At 41.0% G+C, this 21,493-nt stretch overlaps 1 protein-coding gene across 2 annotated transcripts in view; it reads right to left on the reverse strand.

Annotated features, from left to right (window-relative positions):
* Positions 1 to 10,880: 10,880 nt before the first annotated feature.
* map6b (microtubule-associated protein 6b) overlaps positions 10,881 to 21,493 on the reverse strand; it is a 29,680-nt gene continuing 19,067 nt past the window's right edge. Inside the window, exon 3 of one of the 2 annotated variants that reach the window (XM_061878038.1) lies at positions 10,881 to 13,040. In XM_061878038.1, coding sequence (XP_061734022.1) covers positions 12,825 to 13,040 — 216 coding nt within the window. In that variant the 3' untranslated portion in view covers positions 10,881 to 12,824. The remainder of the gene's footprint in view (positions 13,041 to 21,493) is intronic. The other variant, XM_061878039.1, reaches the window with a different exon arrangement.

A 21,493-nucleotide genomic window follows, 5' to 3' on the forward strand; every position in this document is an offset into this window, starting at 1 on the left:
GGTTCTGCTGTTTCTTTACCCGTGACTACATCTTCTTTAATAAATGTGGCACATCAACCTCTTTACCCTTCATTCCTATCTTTACGAATCGTTATATATCCTTTTATTATAAAGTTTAATTTTGGCTTCAGCCCTGTTTCTTGAATACAAATTATATGTGGTTTAGTTTTCATATTTTTAATATATCCCTTTAATTCATGTTCGGTTGCTATCAAACTTCTGGCATTCCACCGGACAATTAACAGGGTGTTGGAATGTGGTAACATGACTCCGTCACGTCTACTCTCCGTAGTACAGCTTGCACCCGGTCCCAAGATAGTTCTTTCAACAACTTTGCTGCTGCTTTGACAATCATTTTGATCTTCTCAGTCTTATTTTTTTTTACTTTCATTTTGTATCAAAGCTGAGTTGTGCTCTCTGGTTTATTTTGCAAATGAACCGACAGAACATGATCATGTACAAGACTCGCCTACCCACAATGCACTGCAGCCCAACGCTCCTGGTCGGACGTTTTTTCGGGGTTCATGGAGAGATGCGGTAAAGAGTGGTAGCCAAGACACACGGTCACACACGGTCACACACGGTCACACTCGGCAATTATTTTGACCTGGGGAGCAGATTTAGAGGAAAAAATGTGTCTGGGGGGCCGGGATATCTGATTTTCAGGTACAAAAAACTTCACAATGACACAAAATAAACACAACAGTTAAACCTCACACTAAAAACAAGACATTGACTTGTACGTTCAAAAGACAGAATAGAACAAGTCAAGACATGCAATGCCATCTACAAAATGTTATGTAAATGTTAGTCATTACACACGCGGCTATGGTTTTGATGTATTTGTTACAGACATGTTTACGTCAAGTAACATCACATGGTTCCATTTGCACCTTTCAACAAATCTGAAAAGGAATATTAAGAAGTAAAACTTATATTTAATCCTACCTCTTCTCCGAGCACACGGTGACTGTACATACGGGTCGAAAAATGTTGACCTAATTCAGCATTTCTCAAAGTGTGGGGAATAGAGACATGACAGGAAAGGGAGGAAATTTTTATTTTTGATTTTTTTACTATGCTTTCATTTTCTATACACACTGTAAATCACTTTGTGATTCTGTCTGTGAAATCCGCCGTATAAATAAATGTAAATGTTTTCACTTTGAATATGAAACGAGGAGTAAAATGTACAATGTACAATATTATCAATTATTTCACAATGACATGTTTTAAGGATATTGTACAGTATAATTAAATCTAAAATGAATGTGATCACTTTCAGGATCATTTTATTTTTAGCCAGTAAACAACTGTTATGTACTTTTGAATCGGGTTTTCCCCTTTAAATAACAAAAATTATAGAATTTTACAATATTCATTATTATTAAATATTAAATGTGCCAACTAGTTTTACGGCATACATCATCCCCCCTTTACCCATTTGTTAAAAAGACGAAAGTTGATGCGAGCGCCTACGTGCTGTCAGAAAACTAAAAGAAGAAGAATGCCTTTGTGCAATTACTGCTATCCTGGCACAAGTTATAAAACAAACAAAGTTACCACATTTTTTTCCTCTAAATCTGCTCCCCAGGTCAAAATAATTGCCGAGTGTGACCGTGTGTGACCGTGTGTGACCGTGTGTGACCGTGTGTCTTGGCTACCACTCTTTACCGCATCTCTCCATGAACCCCGAAAAAACATCCGACCAGGAGCGTTGGGCTGCAGTGCATTGTGGGTAGGCGAGTCTTGTACATGATCATGTTCTGTCGGTTCATTTGCAAAATAAACCAGAGAGCACAACTCAGCTTTGATACAAAATGAAAGTAAAAAAAATAAGACTGAGAAGATCAAAATGATTGTCAAAGCAGCAGCAAAGTTGTTGAAAGAACTATCTTGGGACCGGGTGCAAGCTGTACTACGGAGAGTAGACGTGACGGAGTCATGTTACCACATTCCAACACCCTGTTAATTGTCCGGTGGAATGCCAGAAGTTTGATAGCAACCGAACATGAATTAAAGGGATATATTAAAAATATGAAAACTAAACCACATATAATTTGTATTCAAGAAACAGGGCTGAAGCCAATATTAAACTTTATAATAAAAGGATATATAACGATTCGTAAAGATAGGAATGAAGGGTAAAGAGGCTGATGTGCCACATTTATTAAAGAAGATGTAGTCACGGGTAAAGAAACAGCAGAACCTTTAGCAAAAACATTTGTTAAAGTGCACAGTAATGATAATTTGAGAAATGTGGAAAAACAAAAGAGAGAAAAACAATGAGTTTAAATATTGGGGAAATGATGGAAGACAACGATAATAGCTTTACCAACACTATGGATATGACATTTTCTTTGAATGAAATGGTTCGAATTTTGAAAAAGGTTAAAAATACGTCACCGGGGAAAGACCTAGTGGGTTATCAAATGATCAAAAACTTAGGTAGCATCGTCAAAGAAGTGGTCTTGAAATGATATGACAGGATATATGAAGAAGGAGAATGACCGGCAGAGGGGAAAATTAGCGGTAACAATTCCAATATGCAAGTCAGGGTAAGACCCGGAAGAGGCAGGAAATTATACATTTGGGGAAAGTAATGGAAAAAAAAAAAAAATTAATGAAAGACTAGTATATTATTTAGAGTCAAAAGAAATAATCAAAAAACTAACAAAGTGGTAAATAATGTTCAAGACTGGGGAACGGCTTGAGGTTTAAGATTCTCTGTTGGAAAGACAAAAGTCATACATTTTACAAAGACAAAAGTACAAAACAAGCTCCAAATAAAAACTCTAAGGTGAAAATATAGAAGAGGTACAAGTATTTAAATATTTAGGAATATGGTTTGATAAAAATATGAACTAGTCAACCCACATCAGCAAAATAGATTTGATTAGATTAGATTAGATAGTACTTTATTTATTCCTTCAGGAGTGTTCCTTCCGGAAAATAAAAAAATAGGGGAAAAAGTAAAAAGGTGTTAAATATGATGAGGGCTTTGAGGGGTAATGATTGGGGGGCTGATAGGTTGACGTTGAAAACAATATATGTATATATATCACTTTAATTCCATCTGTTATTGATTACGGATGCATTATTTACCAATCTGCTTCAAAAACATGACTTGGGAAAATAGACCGGATCCAGTCACAGGCTTTAAGGTTATGTTGTTGAGCTACTACATCAACCCTAGTGGCAGTATTACAAGTAAAAATGAACGAAAAACCTTTGGACAAGAGGAGAGATCAACTCTCAGCAGTTTATCGGGCAACTTTAAAAGGATCCAAGCAAGGATATCCCACTTGTCCAGTGCTACCAAACTGCCAAGAAAAAGAGAAAAGAAAAAAAAAGAATAGTTTTGGGTGGATTATAGGAGACATATGTAATAAAGTTAAAATTGACAATATTAAAGTTAGTCCTACAGTACCAATGCCTGCAATACCACCGTGGATGTTTGATAACCCAAAAGAAAACATGCAATTACTAAAGAATATAAATTTAAATAGTTACCAGATAGAAAAAATGGATTGAGATATGATATATATACGGATGCATCAAAAACTATAAAAAATTAAAGGTAAGAGCTGTAGCAGTTATCCCACAAGGAAACATAGTATTAAATAAAATAATCAGTGATAAACTATCTGTTTTTTACGGGGGAATTGGTAGCAATTTATATGGCAGTTAACTGGATAGAGGAAAACAAAGCAAGGAAAGTAGTTGTGTGCTCGCAGTCCAACAGTGCATTGATGAGCATAAAAAAAACATAGCATCAGAAACAAGACAAGATTTAGTTTATGAAATAGTTCAGGCAATCTATAGAATAAATAAAGCGGGAGGTGTGGTAACATTTCTTTGGGTTCCTTGGAAGATATTGTAGGATGGAATTCACAACACATAGGATATAAAGCATTATACACGTATTTAAAAAACATTGGGTTAAATAAAAGAATATAGAGTAGGGATCCATCTTGGTCCACACTCCATTTCAGTAAGTGACGCTAATGCACACCAGAAGGTTGATTGGCGGAAACAACCGCCCACCTCCGGAATCAGTCCCCGCCCATTCCCCTTAGGCGCGAAATTCATTTGAGCGAAAGACATTGGAATGAGAGGAGCTCTTTAAAGCTCCTGAGAATCTTAAAAAGCTTACAGAAAACGAGAAAAACTTACAGCGGGTGCCTGTCGGACATTCACCGTCGTTTTCGATGATTTCCCCTCGGAGCAAGGATTCGATGTCTGGAGTCTTTGGCGCAATCAAGCCTTCTCCTCTGCCTGGAATGGACGTTGACGGACCCGCCAGCGTTAAGGGAGACCAGTGAGCCGAAGATGTAAACGGAAAATCTGTAAGTAAATATATGTATATATGTATTGTATACCGCATGTTTTTTTCTTGTAAAATGAGAATCATTTGACTCACCAGACTGCGATTGTGTTAAAACGATCGCGTTAGGATCTTACGGCAATTCCTCTATGAAACAAAATAATGAATACACATAATATTAAATAATTCGAAGGTTTAAACACACCTCGATAATCATCTTCCAACTTTGTAAGATTGTTTAAACAAAGTTCATCGTCTTTCACTTCGTCGTCATCGGCTGGTAAAAAAAAAAAAGTATTACAACGTACAAGTGCAATGCTTTTAACGTTTAAATGCTTAAATGGAGTTAAACCAATGTCTAATAACATGGTATAGCAGAGGTAATGGGGTGTGTGTGTGTGTGTGTGTGTGTGTGTGTGTGTGTGTGTGTGTGTGTGTGTGTGTGCTTGTGTGTGCGTGTGTGTGTGTGTGTGTGTGTGAGTGCGTGCGTGCGTGCGTGTGTGTGTGCGTGCGTGTGTGTGTGCGTGCGTGTCCTGTTGTTTCAAACGATCGTAAACATTTAAACTGTCAAATGGCTGGTCAGTAAAAACTGAACCCTCCTTTGTCCCCCAAACTGACCTGTTGTTTCAAACGATCGTAAAGGTCAGTTGCTAGGTTACACTGTGTTCTGCGATAGTTTTTTCCATCTGTTTAAATATGTTTTCGTGAGGTATGGAAGTTGTTTCAAACGGTCGTAAACATTTAAACTGTCAAATGGCTGGTCAGTAAAAACTGAACCCTCCTTTGTCCCCTCTTCTGGTCTTAACGATGTGTGCGTACGAATGTGTGTGTGTGTGTGTGTGTGTGTGTGTGTGTGTGTGTGTGTGTGTGTGTGTGCGTGCGTGTGTGTGTGTGTGTGTGTGTGTGTGTGTGTGCGTGTGTGCGTGTGTGAAGTGCGTGCGTGTCCACCAAAAACTTCCCAATCCACGGTAGATAACGATGAAAATATCGAGAAAGGGCTTCCGTCTCTTCTTTCTTTTAGCTGAAATAAGCAGATATCACCCATTTCGTATCTGAATACAAATCCAAAAGATCCCTCCATCCCGTACGCTTCCAAGTCCCATTTCTCACGCAAAGACTCGGTCGGCGGCATCTGAATACGATTTAGAAACACTCGACTTTTTTGCGGAGCGTCAATGTAAGTTTTATTATTTTTATAAATCGACACAGGCGTTTCACTAATCATGACCGAATCGAACAAAGTCTTTACGCTAACGTATAAAGCTCCAAATAATGACTAAGCCTTACACTGCCCTTTTGTACCCCTCCTCTGCGTGTGTGTGTGTGTGTGTGTGTGTGTGTGTGTGTGTGTGTGTGTGTGTGTGTGTGTGTGTGTGTGTGAAGTGCGTGCGTGTCCACATCTCCACACGTAACAAAAACTTCCCAATCCACGGTAGATAACGATGAAAATATCGAGAAAGGGATTCCGTCTCTTCTTTCTTTTAGCTGAAATAAGCAGATATCACCCATTTCGTATCTGAATACAAATCCAAAAGATCCCTCCATCCCGTACGCTTCCAAGTCCCATTTCTCACGCAAAGACTCGGTCGGCGGCATCTGAATACGATTTAGAAACACTCGACTTTTTTGCGGAGCGTCAATGTAAGTTTTATTATTTTTATAAATCGACACAGGCGTTTCACTAATCATGACCGAATCGAACAAAGTCTTTACGCTAACGTATAAAGCTCCAAATAATGACTAAGCCATACACTGCCCTTTTGTACCCCTCCTCTGCGTGTGTGTGTGTGTGTGTGTGTGTGTGTGTGTGTGTGTGTGTGTGTGTGTGTGTGTGTGTGTGTGTGTGTGTGTGTGAAGTGCGTGCGTGTCCACATCTCCACACGTAACATTCCCAGCCATCAATACATCGAAATCTGGAAGTTGTTTCAAACGATCGTAAACATTTAAACTATCAAATATACGGTCACATGCTGCTCAGATGACATTGCTTTCTTAAAAAACTGAACCCTCCTTTGTTCCCTCGTCAGGTCTTAACTCCACCCTCTTCCTGGTTTAACCACTCCCACTACAGGTCTTAACTCTGCCCTCTTTCTGGTTAAAACTCCACCCTCTTCCTGGTTTAACCACTCCCACCGCAGGTCTTAACTCCACCATCTTCCGGGGTAAGCCACACCCACTTGACCTTGACATTTGACCCTGACCTTTGACTTTGACCTTTAACCTTGACCCCTCATAAATCATTTACCTTTGAACTTGACCCCTCATAAATCATTGACCTTTGATTTATGAGGGGTCATAAATCATTGATTTATGAGGGGTCATAAATCACTTTTTGACTAAAGGTATCCCCTTAAATTCTCTTTCCTGGATTTTTTTTCACATTCTGTCTCTCACAGTTGAAGTGTACCTATGATGAAATTTACAGACCTCTGTCATCATTTTAAGTGGAAGAACTTGCACAATCGGTGGCCGACTAAATACTTTTTTGCCTCACTGTACCTTTATTTATAATCTGCAACATTTACAAACATCCATCCATCCATGCATCTTCTTCCGCTTATCTGAGGTCGGGTCGCGGGGGCAGCAGCCTAAGCAGGGAAGCCCAGACTTTCATCTCCCCAGCCACTTCATCCAGCTCTTCCCGGGGGATCCCGAGGCGTTCCCAGGCCAGCCGGGAGACATAGTCTTTCCAACGTGTCCTGGGTCTTCCCCGTGGCCTCCTACCGGTTGGACGTGCCCTATGGAGGCGTTCGGGTGGCAACTTGACCAGATGGGAATTTACAAACAATCAAGAAATAATAATAATCAAAACAAGTACAAAGTCCTTTCTCTCTGGCCCTCATCGAGGGCGGAAGCTCCCCTTTCCTCTCCCTTATTTCTCCTGCTTGCTTCTTTGTCTTGTCTTGCCTTAACTTTTTTTGTTGCTTCTTTTTGCAATGTTCTCCAAATCTAAACATTGGAACTATTCAACTGGCCTCAACGAAATTGACTAGATCTTGGGATTAAGGGAACCGGTTTGTCGTGACGGAGCGGTTGTTGCTGGATACACGACGGACTCTTGGGAGAAAAAGGAGTGCCGCGTGCCTGGCGACCCTTTTCAGTCAAGGACGTGAAGATATCTACCTATTCGGAATTATGACAACAGGACATCAGCTGAGTGGAGTAAACATTGCTCTGGTTTGTGGACATATTGGAAATTGCTGGCAGTCTACTAAGTACCCCAAAGCTGCCACAAATGATTGGAATATGCTGTGGACACTCTTGTGAATTTGGATCACATCGGACTGTCTGCCCCGCAGGTTTGAGGAACAGTCATAGACAATTTAGATTGAAAAGCAAATTTCATTTTCACTCGTATACAAAACATTCGAATTTGGATTCTTTCCCTGGCTTCGAGACTCTCCCGAAGGACAGTGCAGCGAAGACACAAAAAACTCCTTTCTTGTCCCTCATGGACACACACCTGTTGTTGTTGACTTTGGACAAGCGACTGCACGACATCAAAGCCGCGGAACAGAGACACACTGCAGGCTTACAAACATGCATCCACAAGATATGCGCCACACAAATACATACCCCACCCCCAAGCCAACACCCTTGACGCTAATCTCATAGGATGGTCAGCGCCTGAGAGCTGTGGCCAACCACCATGACCCCGCACTCCCTTCCCTCTGTGGCCAAATATCTCGAGATATATGTTGTAATATGTATATGTGCTTTGCTATGGAGGTTTTTTTTCCCACTCCACACTGGGACCCCTTAGGAGCCCAGTCTAGATTGTAGTTTTTTACTCATACTTCCCCAGCGTTTTACCTTTTGCCGCATTTTTACGAGGCGCCTTGTGGCGACCCATCAGCGTTCCTGTTCTGTAACCCTGTACACTGTTTGTTTGTCTAATCTTGAACGGGTTTGTGCTGAAAACATTTTTTCGTTGTACTTGTGCAATGACGATAAAGACCTATCCTATCCTATCCTATCCTATCCTACAAAAACAGTACAAAATAGCGCCAGTGGGTTGTAAACTCAAAAAAGTAACTCAAATATAAATCAAAATATATATGTGTAACAAAATGTAAAGTCACTGGCTCACACAAGTTCCGTAAATAATTTAAATTTAAGGCAGGGCAATGTCAACACTGTGTATGGTGGGGATGGTGCTCTGCTGACCTCGACTGCGGATGTTGTGGATCGGTGGAGGGAATACTTCAAAGACCTCCTCAATCCGACCAATACGTCTTCCTATGAGGAAGCAGTGCCTGGGGAATCTGTGGTGGGCTCTTATATTTCTGGGACTGAGGTTGCCGAGGTAGTTAAAAAGCTCCTCGATGGCAAGGCCCCAGGGGTGGATGAGATCCGCCCGGAGTTCCTTAAGGCTCTGGATGCTGCGGGGCTGTCTTGCTTGACAAGACTTTGCAAGATCGTGTGGACAACGGGGGCGGTTCCAGAATCAGCACCTCCAAGTCCGAGTCCATGGTTCTCGTCTGTAAAAGGGTGGAGTGCCATCTCCGAGTTGGGGAGGAGACCCTGCCCCAAGTAGAGGAATTCAAGTACCTCTGAGTCTTGTTCACGAGTGAGGGAAGAGTAGATTGCGAGGTCGACAAGTGGATCGGTGCGGCGTCTTCAGTAATGCGGACGCTGTATCGTTCCATTGTGCTGAAGAAGGAGCTAAGTCGGAAGGCAAAGTTCTCATTCTCACCTGCGGTCATGAGCTTCGGGTTATGACCGAAAGGACAAAATCACGGGCACAAGCGGCCGAAATGCATTTCCTCCGCTGGGTGGCGGGGCTCTCCCTTAGAGATAGGGTGAGAAGCTCTGTCAACCGGGAGGAGCTCAAAGTAAAGCCGCTGCTCCACCACATCAAGAGGAACCAGATGAGGTGGATCGGGCATCTGGTCATGATGCCACCCGAACGCCTCCCTGGGGAGGTGTTTCGGGCATGTCTGACCAGTAGGAGGCCACGGGGAAGACCCAGGACACGCTGGGAAGACTATGTCTCCCGGCTGGCCTGAAAACGCCTTGGGATCCCCCGGGAAGAGCTGGACGAAGTGGCTGGGGAGAGGGAAGTCTGTGCTTCGCTGCTGGCCCCGCGACCCGACCTCGGATAAGCGGAAGAAGATTGATGGTGGTTGAATGGAAGCACCAAAGGCAGCACGGTGAAACACGGGTTTAGTGCATGTGCCTCACAATACGAAGGTCCTAAAGGAAGGAACACTTCAGAAAACCACTGTCACTAAATACAGTTCGTCGCTACATCTGTAAGTGCAAGTTAAAGTTCTACTATGCAAAGCAAAAGCCATTTATCAACAACATCCAGAAACGCCACCGGCTTGCCCGGGCCCGAGATCATCTAAGATGAACTGATCCAAAGTGGAATAGTGTTCTGTGGTCTGACGAGTCCACATTTCAAATTGTTTTTGGAAATTTTCGACATTGTGTCATCCTGACCAAAGGGGAAGCGAACCACCCAGACTGTTATCAACGCAAAGTTCAAAAGTCAGCATCTGTGATGGTATGGAGGTGCATTAGTGCCCAGGGCATGGGTAACTTACACATCTGTGAAGGCACCATTAATGCTGAAAGGTACATACAGGTTTTGGAACAACATATGCTCCCATCTAAGAGCCCTCTTTTTCATGGACGCCCCTGCTTATTTCAGCAAGACAATGCCAAGCCACATTCAGCACGTGTTACAACAGCGTGGCTTCATAAAAAAAGAGTGCGTGTACTTTCCTGGGCCGCCTGCAGTCCAGACTTGTGTCCCATCGAAAATGTCTGGCGCATTATGAAGCGTAAAGTACGATAGCGGAGACCCCGGACTGTTGAACGACTGAAGCTCTACATGAAACAAGAATGGGAAATAATTCCACTTTCAAAGCTCCAACAATTAGTTTCCTCCGTTACCAAACGTTTATTGAGTGTTGTAAAAGAAAAAGAGATGTAACACAGTGGTGAACATGCCCTTTCCCAACTACTTTGGCACGTGTTGCAGCAATGAAATACTAAGTTAATTATTATTTGCAAAAAAAAAGTTTATGAGTTTGAAAATCAAATATCTTGTCTTTGTAGTGTATTCAATTGAATATGGCTTGAAAAGGATTTGCAAATGTATTCCGTTTATATTTACATCTAACACAATTTCCCAACTCATATGGAAACGGGGTTTTTGAATTTTTTCCCTTACAAATCCATGCAATTTGTGACCTTTGTCATCAGTGGAATAACCAACCGCTTAAACAAACAAAAAAAAGAGCCGCTGTCTCCTCAGAAGGAGGGAGTTTTAGCTACTGCAGTGTCATCGCTTATATTTTATTCAATATATCATGTTGCTCTGCAAACGCACGAACAGTAAAGTCTGAATTGTTAATGCGCTATTATGTCAGGATGACTGATTCACAGGAAAATGGACGACAACGTCAAGCAAGTAATTTAAATTAGAATAAAGGGGCTTCATCAGATGGAGTCGCTGTAATTATGGTGATTTTTTTTTATATCAAACATGTAAGTACAGTAATCGAAAACAATGTTCTAAAAACAAATAAGTCACAAGATGCAGTTGACATTCACGTGTTTGTTGTTTTTAATCTGAGTTCTTCCAAACCAGCACACAAAAAATAAAAATCACAACACCTCAGCAGTAATTTGTCTTTAATGTCTCATTAGCGTCCTCTGTCGGTGAGCAAGAGAACAACACAACCTATTAAGCAGACCACGACAAAAGATGTTGGCCTTCAGCACCAGGAAGTGGGAGTGGGATTTGTGGCACTTTGTTGCGGTGATGGTATAATGGACTCCATTCTATAGTGGGCAGCAAGCTGCAGAGGTCAGTTATGAATACAAACACGCACACGCATAACCACAGTCAAATTATCTGCCACATATATGTTAAAATGTTAGCCCGTTGTCGCCAAGTTGTGTTACTCTGAAGCATTCCCGAGTAGTCGTGAACGCACCACAGTTGAAATCGTGGTACATTCCGGTGATGAGGATAGTAGAACTTAAATAAAAATAGATCATTTGAGTGTGTTTATTGTCGTTGAATTACAACTTTTCCCTCGTAATATTTAGACTCCATTGTTTTATCTTGTAGCTTTGAGAAAAATACGACGGGCTTGAAGCCAACATCATCATTAAAGTTGTGTTACTCTGAAGCACTCCCGAGTGGTCACAAAAGCACCACAGTTGAAATCATGGTACATTCAGGTGATAAGAGGAGAGTAGAATTAAAAAAAAAATCGTTTCCCATTGTTTTATTTGATAGCTTTGAGAAAAACACAGCGGGCTCGAAGCCAACATCATTAATGACGGGACTGTTTTTTTCTTTAATTGATTGATTGATACTTTTATTAGTAGATTGCACAGTTCAGTACATATTCCGTACAATTGACCACAAAATGGTAACACCCGAATAAGTTTTTCAACTTGTTTAAGTCGGGGTCCACGTTAATCAATTCATGGGGAGTGTTGGACGCACCACAGTTGAAATCATGGTACTTAAACAAAAATAGATAATTTGAGTGTGTGTGTGTTTATTCTCGTTGAATTAAAACTTTTAATACTTAGACTCCAGTGTTTAATCTTGCAGCTTTGAGAGACAGCGTCATCATTAAAAGGACGGTATAATGTTTTCCGGGTAGCCTCGAACGCACCGCAATTGTCGCAAAACGTTCAGTAATGATGCATTCAAGTAATGTGGTTGTTTATATAACAAAGTTAACAAATTGATAGATTTGACAGAAGGATTTACTTATATTATCCTATTTTTTAGACATCAGTGTTAGTAGCTCGAAGGAAAAGTTGAGTCATCATTGAAAAATAATACAGTATTGTCATTATTAGTGTACAGTAAATGTGTTTGTGGGAGCTACCAAGCTGGTCTGTGTGTTTATTTCAGCCACTATAAACTACCCGGTATCTGCCAACCAGAACCTAATAACTACACATGCATACATTTCAAATAGTACATATTTATACCCAAAAAGGCTTAATTTACAAGCTAGAATGTGATGGCGTAAGCCTGCTAGAATATTGTATTGCTGTTCAACCAAAAATGAGGGGGGCTTGCAAGCTGCAGGGAATTATGCTCAAATTGATTTGGTTTCTTAGCAACAAAACGAAACTGGATATCACCCACACAGCAAAAACACTCCGCGGCGGGTGCACCCTGAAGAACGAAGAGGAAAACAACACCAGGACCTTGCAGCCCAGGCACTGTGACTGTGAAACAGACCCAGAAAAACCTAAAAAGTGAGTTTATACAATTATCGGATGTGATTCTGTAGATAAAAACGCCCTTTAGTATCGTACACGCAGCAAAGGCTCTTATGTTTAGAGTAAAGATGACTCCTATAATAAATAATGTGCAAATTATGTGCTCAATAATAAAAATAAAAAAAAGCAGCTTTGATCCCACACTCTCTCTTTCACGCACACACTGGAATAATAGACACTAAATGAGAAAAAGGCATAAAGAACACGATGCTATCTTAGTTTTTTTTCTTTACTGTTTTGCCTCGGCCAGTCTATTGCTTATCTCTTTGCTCTTCTTGGAGACGCCTCCATCCCCTGGAGGTTCTGAGGACGCCACGGCAGCCGCTTCTTTCTTCTTGGCTGAGGCCGAACCAGCAAGCTGCTTCTCTTTCGCCTTTTTCGCCGCCTTCCCCGATGTCGTCGTCGCTTTCTTTTTTGGCCTGGTGCGAGACGCTGGCTTGTCGGTCTGGAAGGAAACACGAGCCGATGAAGGTCATGACATGAGGACGTTTTAGTTCCTAGGCTCTATAGAAAAAAAAAAAAGTGCAAGCTCTGCTTTGAGCATGCGTGCCTTGTTATTCCTACTCAGAACAAGCAAGAGGCATAAGTTCATGGTGGTTAGTAGAGATGCGCGGTTTGCGGTCTCATCCGCGGAGTCCGCGGTTAAACCGCGGGTCGGGCGGTTGACGTGACGAAAAAATAGATTTTAATTAGATTCAGGCGGGTGGCAGTCGAACCATCCGGAAATATTTGATATAAATGGTTCTGGGATCGGTATCCTTTGCTATTCAAAGAGCCATTTAAGACCCGTGTCATAAAGCGAAGAAGACAATAGGAGACGCTTTTATTATTTTGAATGACTGTTGGCAGTCACCCAGATAATAAGTATTAGGGCAGGGGTCGGGAACCTTTTTGGCTGAGAGAGCCATGAAAGCCAAATATTTAAAAATGTATTTCCGTAAGAGCCATATAATATTTTTACAACACTGAACACAACTAAACGTGTGCATTTTTAAGTAAGACCAACATTTCTAGAGTATAATAGGTCTCTTATTCTTTGTAACAACATTGTTATTCTGAAGCTAACTGTGGTGGGGGCGTGGCCTGTGGGCCTGCAGCAAGCTTGGGTGTCCCAGGACCCGCCTCGAAATCTGCGACAGGTGCATAGATGGCCCACCTGGGCCTTGTTATCTAATCACCTGTTGCTCTGTTATAAGAAGCAGCCAGGAGGAGAGACGGGGTGGAGGCTGGAGCCGGAGCGCGAGCGAGAGAAAAAAATACAATTGCTGGAAAGCAACTGAGAGACTTATTGAAAAATAAAACAATAATGTAACCCTGAAAAGGGCTCTCATTTCGTAGCTTGGTGGTCTGAAGAACCCCCAGGAGGGCAAGCCCCACACTAACCAATAATAAATGAATTACTACTTACCATTAACGCAACTTCTTGAACATAAAAAAGCATGAGAATGTTTTGTACTTTGAACTTTATTTTTAACACTGTGATTACAAGTGGAATTATTCATTACTCATCGTGTTAAGGAATGTCAGCTCAGATTTATCCGAGAGCCAGATGCAGTCATCAGAAGAGCCACATCTGGGGCTAAAGCCATAGGTTCCCTACCCCTGTATTAGGGCGTGCTATGAAGCCATCAGTTTTGTCGCCTTCTACAACATGTACGATCTGCTTGTCAGTTCAGCAACATGTCGAATGTTGCTTCCATGGCAACACGCACACGACTGCAAGGCATACTGGGTGACACAGAGTACACTAATGGTTGTGATATAAACAATTTTAACACTCTTAGTAATATGCGCCACGATGTGAAGCCACACCAATTAAGAACGACAAACACATTTCGGGAGAACATCCTCACAGTAACACAACATAAACGCAACACAACAAATACCCCAAATCCTTTGTATTCATGACAATTCCTGACTATTTTATACACCCCGCTAGCAGCGTGCGTCGGTAAGGTGGGCGTGGTTGGAGGCGCGGGGGTGTAAAATAAATTCAGGAGTCTCATGGATCCAAAGGATTCTGGGTATTTGTTGTGTTGCGTTTATGTTGTGTTACTGTGAGCATGTCCTCCCGAAATGTGTTTGGCAATCTTGTATTGTGTGGCTTCACAGCGTGGCGCATATTAGTAAGTGTTAAAGTTGTTTATATCACAACCATCAGTGTACTCTGTATCACCCATTATGCCTTTCAATCTTGTACGTGTAATTGTGGAAGCTGCACACAACATGTTGCCGGACCAACAATCGGTTCGTACATGTTGTTGAAGGTGTCTAAGGCAGTGGTCCCCAACCTTTTTGTATCCGCAGACTGTTTAACGCTTTATAATTTGTCCAGGTGGAGGGGGGTGGGGTGGAATCCTTTTTTTCTTTCTTTGTCATGAAAAAGAGACGTTTTTGTCATGAAAAAGGGAGGTTTTTGTGGTTGGTGCGCTAATTGTAAGTGTATATTGTGTTTTTATGTTGATTTAATAAAAAAATAAAATAAAATAAATAAAAAAATATTTTTTTGATTTATAAAGATGAATAAAAAATTATTCTGCGGCCCGATACCGGGCCGCGGTCCGGTGGTTGGGGACCACTGGTCTAAGGCAATGGCTTCACAGCACGCTCATATTCTTGTCATCAGGATGAACGCTATTGGATAGTCGCGAGAACGTTGGCGGCTCCAATTGTCTTCATTACTCTGTGAAACAGGTTTAAATAGCTCTGTGAGTGGTAAAGGCGGCCGACCTCTGATGTATTTCAGCGGGTGGTTGGCGGGCGGGTACGGTCCTGATAAAATGTTGGTTCGGGTGGACGGCGGGTGGATGACGACTTTGGTGATGTGGTTGCGGATGATATAATTGCCTATCCGCGCATCTCTAGTGGTTAGTGTCATGGCAATTGAAAAAAGGCACAACAATGTGTCTTTTCTTGCATAAAAAAAAAGTGGCATGATCGGTTTTTACAAAACCAAAAGTTGGCACGTTGTGTTAATGGTAAATTAAAACAGAATACAATGATTTGCAAATCCTTTTCAACTTATATTCAATTGAAAAGACTGCAAATACAAGATATTTAATGTTTAAACTGAGAAACCAATTTTTTTTTGCAAATATTCATTAACTTAGAATTTAATGGCAGCAACACATTGCAAAAAAGTTGGCATAAGGACATTTTTACCACTGTGTTACATGGCCTTTCCTTTTAACAACACTCAGTAAAGGTTTGGGAACTGAGGAGACCAATTTATGAAGCTTTTCTGGTGTAATTATTTCCCCTTCCAGCTTAATGTACAACTTAAGTTGTTCAACAGTCCGGAGACTCCGTTGTCATGTTTTACGCTTCATATTGCGCCACACATTTTCAATGGGAGACAGGCTGTTGTAACACGTGGCTTGGCATTGTCTTGCTAAAATAAGCAGGGGCGTCCATGATAACGTTGCTTGGATGCAAACATATGTTGCTCCAAAACCTATATTTACCTTTCAGCATTAATGGTGCCTTCACAGATGTGTAAGCTACCCATGCCTTGGGCACTAATACACCCCCATACCATTACAGATGCTGGCTTTTGAACTTTGCACCTATAACAATCCGAATGGTTCATTTCCTGTTTGTATTCCGGAGGACACGACGTCCACAGTTTTCAAAAACGATTTGAAATGCGGACTCGTCAGACCACAGAAGACTTTTATACTTTGCATCAGTGCATCTTAGAAGCCGGCAGCGTTTCTGGGTGTTGTTGATAAATGACTTTGGCTTTGCATAGTAGAGTTTTAACTTGCACTTATAGATGTAGCGAAAAACTGTAGTTACTGATAGTGGTTGACTGAAGTGTTCCTTAGTTTATGTAGTGATATCCTTTACACACTAATGTCGCTTTTTGATGCAGTACCACCTAAGGGATCGTAAGTCCGTAATATCATCGCTTACGTGCAGTGATTTCTCCAGATTCTCTGAACCTTTTGATGATATTAAGGACCGTAGATGGTGAAATCCCTAAACTCCTTTGCAATACCTCGCTTAGAAATGTTGTTCTTAAACGGTTCGAAAATTTGCTCACGCATTTGTTCAAAAAAGTGGTGACCCTCGCCCCATTCTTGTTTGTATATGACTGAGCATTTCACGGAAGCTGCTTTTATACCCAATAATGGCACCCACCTGTTCCTCAACTTTCTCAGTCTATTTTGCCACTTGTGCTAGCTTTTTTGAAAAATGTTGCAGGCATCAAATTCCAAATGAGCTAATATTTGCAAAAATTAACGTTTTCCAGTTTGAACGTCACGTATCTTGTCTTAGCAGTCTATTCAATTGAGTAAAGGTAAAAAAGGATTTGCAAATCATTGTATTTTGTTTTTGTTTACGATTTACACAACGTGCCAACTTCACTAGTTTTGGAGTTTGTACAATGTTTATTTTTGTTAGTACATGACGGATTTTTAGCAGTAGCATCATCACATGAATACAGGCAGCAGCGCCTAAACCGAATAAAATAAGGAAATACACACTAATAATAGAGCATACCTTTATATGAATGTAAATAATCTGTTCCAGGATAAAACTGTCCCCGTCATGCAACCTAATTTAACTCAGCATCAAGGGTTGGAATTGGGGGTTAAATCACCAAAAATAATTCCCGGGCGCGGCCACTGCTGCTGCTCACTGCTCCCCTCACCTCCCAGGGGGTGATCAAGGGGATGGGTCAAATGCAGAGGACACATTTCACCACACCTAGTGTGTGTGTGACAATCATTGGTACTTTAACTTATTATCCTTCAAAAACATGTTACACACAACAAAGACATAATTCCTCCTTCTTAAATTTCACGTTCTAGTCAGGTCTATTTTCATACAAAAGGCGCACTGGATTAGAGTCGGGATCGGGATTGGACCGCTCGCCTGTGCATTGGTTGGGGACATCTCTGCGCTGCTGATCCGTCTCCGCTTGGGATGGTCTCCTGCTGGTCCCACGATGGACTGGACCCTCACTATTATGTTAGATCGACTATGGACTGGACTTTCAATATTATGTTAGATCCACTATGGACTGGACTTTCAATATTATGTTAGATCCACTATGGACTGGACCCTCACTATTATGTTAGATCCACTATGGACTGGACTTTCAATATTATGGTAGATCCACTATGGACTGGACTTTCAATATTATGTTAGATCCACTATGGACTGGACCCTCACTATTATGTTAGATCCACTATGGACTGGACTTTCAATATTATGGTAGATCCACTATGGACTGGACTTTCAATATTATGTTAGATCCACTATGGACTGGACCCTCACCATTATGTTAGATCCACTATGGACTGGACTTTCAATATTATGTTAGATCCACTATGGACTGGACTCTCACTATTATGTTAGATACACTATGGACTGGAGTTTCACAATATTATGTTAGATCCACTATGGACTGGACTCTAACTATTATGTTAGATCCACTATGAACTGGACTCTCACTATTATGTTGGATCCACTATGAACTGGACTTTCACAATATAATGTTAGATCCACTATGGACTGGACTCTCACTATTATGTTAGATCCACTATGGACTGGACTCTCACTATTATGTTAGATCCACTATGGACTGGACTCGCACTATTATGTTAGATTCTCTATGGACTGGACTCTCACTATTATGTTAGATCTACTATGGACTGGACTTTCACAATATTGTGTTGGATCCACTATGGACTGGACTTTTACAATATTATGTTAGATCCACTATGGACTGGACTCTAACTATTATGTTGGATCCACTATGGACTGGACTCTCACTATTATATCAGATCCACTATGAACTGGACTCTCACTATTATGTTAGATCCACTATGGACTGGACTTTCACAATATTATGTTAGATCCACTATGGACTGGACTCTTACTGTCATGTGAGATCCACTATGGACTGGAATTTCACAATAGTGTGTTAGATCCACTATGGACTGGACTCTAACTATTATGTTAAATCCACTATGGACTGGACTCTCACTTTTATATGAGATCCACTATGAACTGGACTCTCACAATATTATGTTGAATCCACTATGGACTAGACTCTCACTATTATATGAGATCCACTATGAACTGGACTCTCACAATATTATGTTAGATCCACTATGGACTGGACTCTCACTATTATGTTAGATCCACTATGGACTGGACTCTCACTATTATGTTAGATCCACTATGGACTGGACTCTCACTATTATATGAGATCCACTATGAACTGGACTCTCACTATTATGTTAGATCCACTATGGACTGGACTCTCACTATTATGTTAGATCCACTATGGACTGCAATTAATGTATAATTGCACCCGTGTTGAGGTGTGTGGAATCTTTCTAGTTTATTCTTTACTAATCCGATTTAGTCTTCTTCTACAAACCCCGTTTCCATATGAGTTGGGAAATTGTGTTAGATGTAAATATAAACGGAATACAAGGATTTGCAAATCCTTTTCAATCCATATTCAGTTGAATGCACTACAAAGACAAGATATTTGATGTTCAAACTGATAAACATTTTTTTGTGCAAATAATCATTAACTTTAGAATTTGATGCCAGCAACACGTGACAAAGAAGTTGGGAAAGGTGGCAATAAATACTGACAAAAAGTTGAGAAATGCTCATCAAACACTTTTTTGTAACATCCCACAGGTGTGCAGGCTAATTGGGAACAGGTGGGTGCCATGATTGGGTATAAAAGCAGCTTCCACGAAATGCTAAGTAATTCACAAATAAGGATGAGGCGAGGGTCACCAATTTGTAAGCAAATTGTTGAACAGTTTTAGAACAACATTTCTCAGCGAGCTATTGCAAGGAATTTAAGGATTTTACCATCTACAGTCCGTAAAATCATCAAAAGGTTCAGAGAATCTGGCGAAATCACTGCACGTAAGAGATGATATTACGGACCTTTGATTCCTCAGGCGGTACTGCATCATAAACAGACCTCTGTGTGTAAAGGATTATCACCACATAGGTTCAGGAACACTTCATAAAACCACTGTCAGTAACTACAGTTGGTTGTTACATCTGTAAGTGCAAGTTAAAACTCTACTATGCAAAGCCAAAGACATTTATCAACAACACCCAGGAACGCCGCCGGCTTTGCTGGGCCCGAGCTCATCTAAGATGGACTGATGCAAAGTGGAAAAGTGTTCTGTGGTCTGACGAGTCCACATTTCAAATTATATTTGGAAACTGTGGACGTGGTGTCCTCCGGATCAAAGAGGAAAATAACCGTCCAGATTGTTATAGGCACAAAGTTCAAAAGCCAGCATCTGTGATGGTATGGGGGTGTATTAGTGGCCAAACCATGGGTAACTTACACGTCTGTGAAGGCACCATTAATGCTGAATGGTCCAAACAGGTTTTGGAGCAACATATGTTGTCATCCAAGCAATGTTATCATGGACGCCCCTGCTTATTTCAGCAAAACAATGCCAAGCCACGTGTTACAACAGCGTGGCTTCGTAGAAAAAGAGTGCGGGTACTTTCCTGGCCCGCCTACAGTCCAGACCTGTCTCCCATCGAAAATGTGTGGTGCATTATGAAGCATAAAATACGACAATAAGACCCCGGACTGTTGAACAACTTAAGCTGTACATCAAGCAAGAATAGTAAAGAATTCCACTTTCAAAGCTTCAACAGTTAGTTTCCTCAGTTCCCAAATGTTTATTGAGTGTTGTTAAAAGAAAAGGTGATGTAACACAGTGGTGAACATGCCCTTTCCCAACTACTTTGGCACTTGTTGCAGCCATGAAATTCTAAGTAAATTATTATTTGCAAAAAAAAAAAGTTTATGAGTTTGAACATCAAATATCTTGTCTTTGTAGTACATTCAAATGAATATGGGTTGAAAAGGATTTGCAAATAATTGTATTCCGTTTATATTTACATCTAACACAATTTCCCAACTCATATGAAAACGGGGTTTGTACATAAAACGTGTTGCTCTGATGTTGTCAATGAACATTATCTGGAAGGAAATGAATGCTGCAGGCAGGAAGGTGGACAACGAGTGAGGAGGAAAAGGTAAGGTCGTGATGAATGTCTTGTAGTGTGCCAGCTCACAAAAGTGGGTATTCTCGTCATACCTTCTCAGGGGACAATACCATAGAAAGGACATTTGGACATACAAGCAAGCTGTACATTGACTACTCTAAAATACAATCACATGTCAATCCTATCATATTGCCCCATGAAAGATATGATCGAATGACTTCTGTAATGAGATGGGTGTACTCACCTTCGTGAGACGCTGCAGGGAACAACACGGATGGTTGTCACACTTTTGACTCGAGTGCAGGTATTCTCCAACCGTGGTACATGTGACAATATAAACTGTAGTTTTCTCTTAATTCTTTTTAAGGTTAACAATTGTTATGTGTCAAAGCATGGAAGACAATTACTGAGCAGATGGATGTTTAAAGCTTGACATAAAAAACACAAAAAGTCCTCTTTCAAATTTGACGGTTTTACTCCCTTTCAACTTATATTCAATTGAATAGACTGATAAAATATGATATTTCATGTTGGAACTGAGAAACTACAATTTTTGCAAATAATTATTGACTTGGAATTTAATGGCAGCAACACATTGCAAATAAGTTGGCACATGGGCATCTTTCTCACTGTGTCACATGGCCTTTCCTTTTAACAACACTCAGTAAACGTTTGGGAACTGAGGAGACCAATTTTTGAAGCTTTTCAGGTGGAATTCTTTCCCATTCTTGCTTGATGCACAGCTTAAGTTGTTCAACAGTCTAGGGTCTACGTTTGGGTATTTTAGGCTTCATAATGCACCACCACACATTTTCAATGGGAGACAGGTCTGGACTACAGGCAGGCCAGTCTAGTACCCGCACTCTTTTACTATGACGC

Source organism: Nerophis ophidion, linkage group LG18, assembly GCF_033978795.1.
Source record: "Nerophis ophidion isolate RoL-2023_Sa linkage group LG18, RoL_Noph_v1.0, whole genome shotgun sequence".
In the NCBI taxonomy this organism is placed as follows: Eukaryota; Metazoa; Chordata; class Actinopteri; order Syngnathiformes; family Syngnathidae; genus Nerophis; species Nerophis ophidion.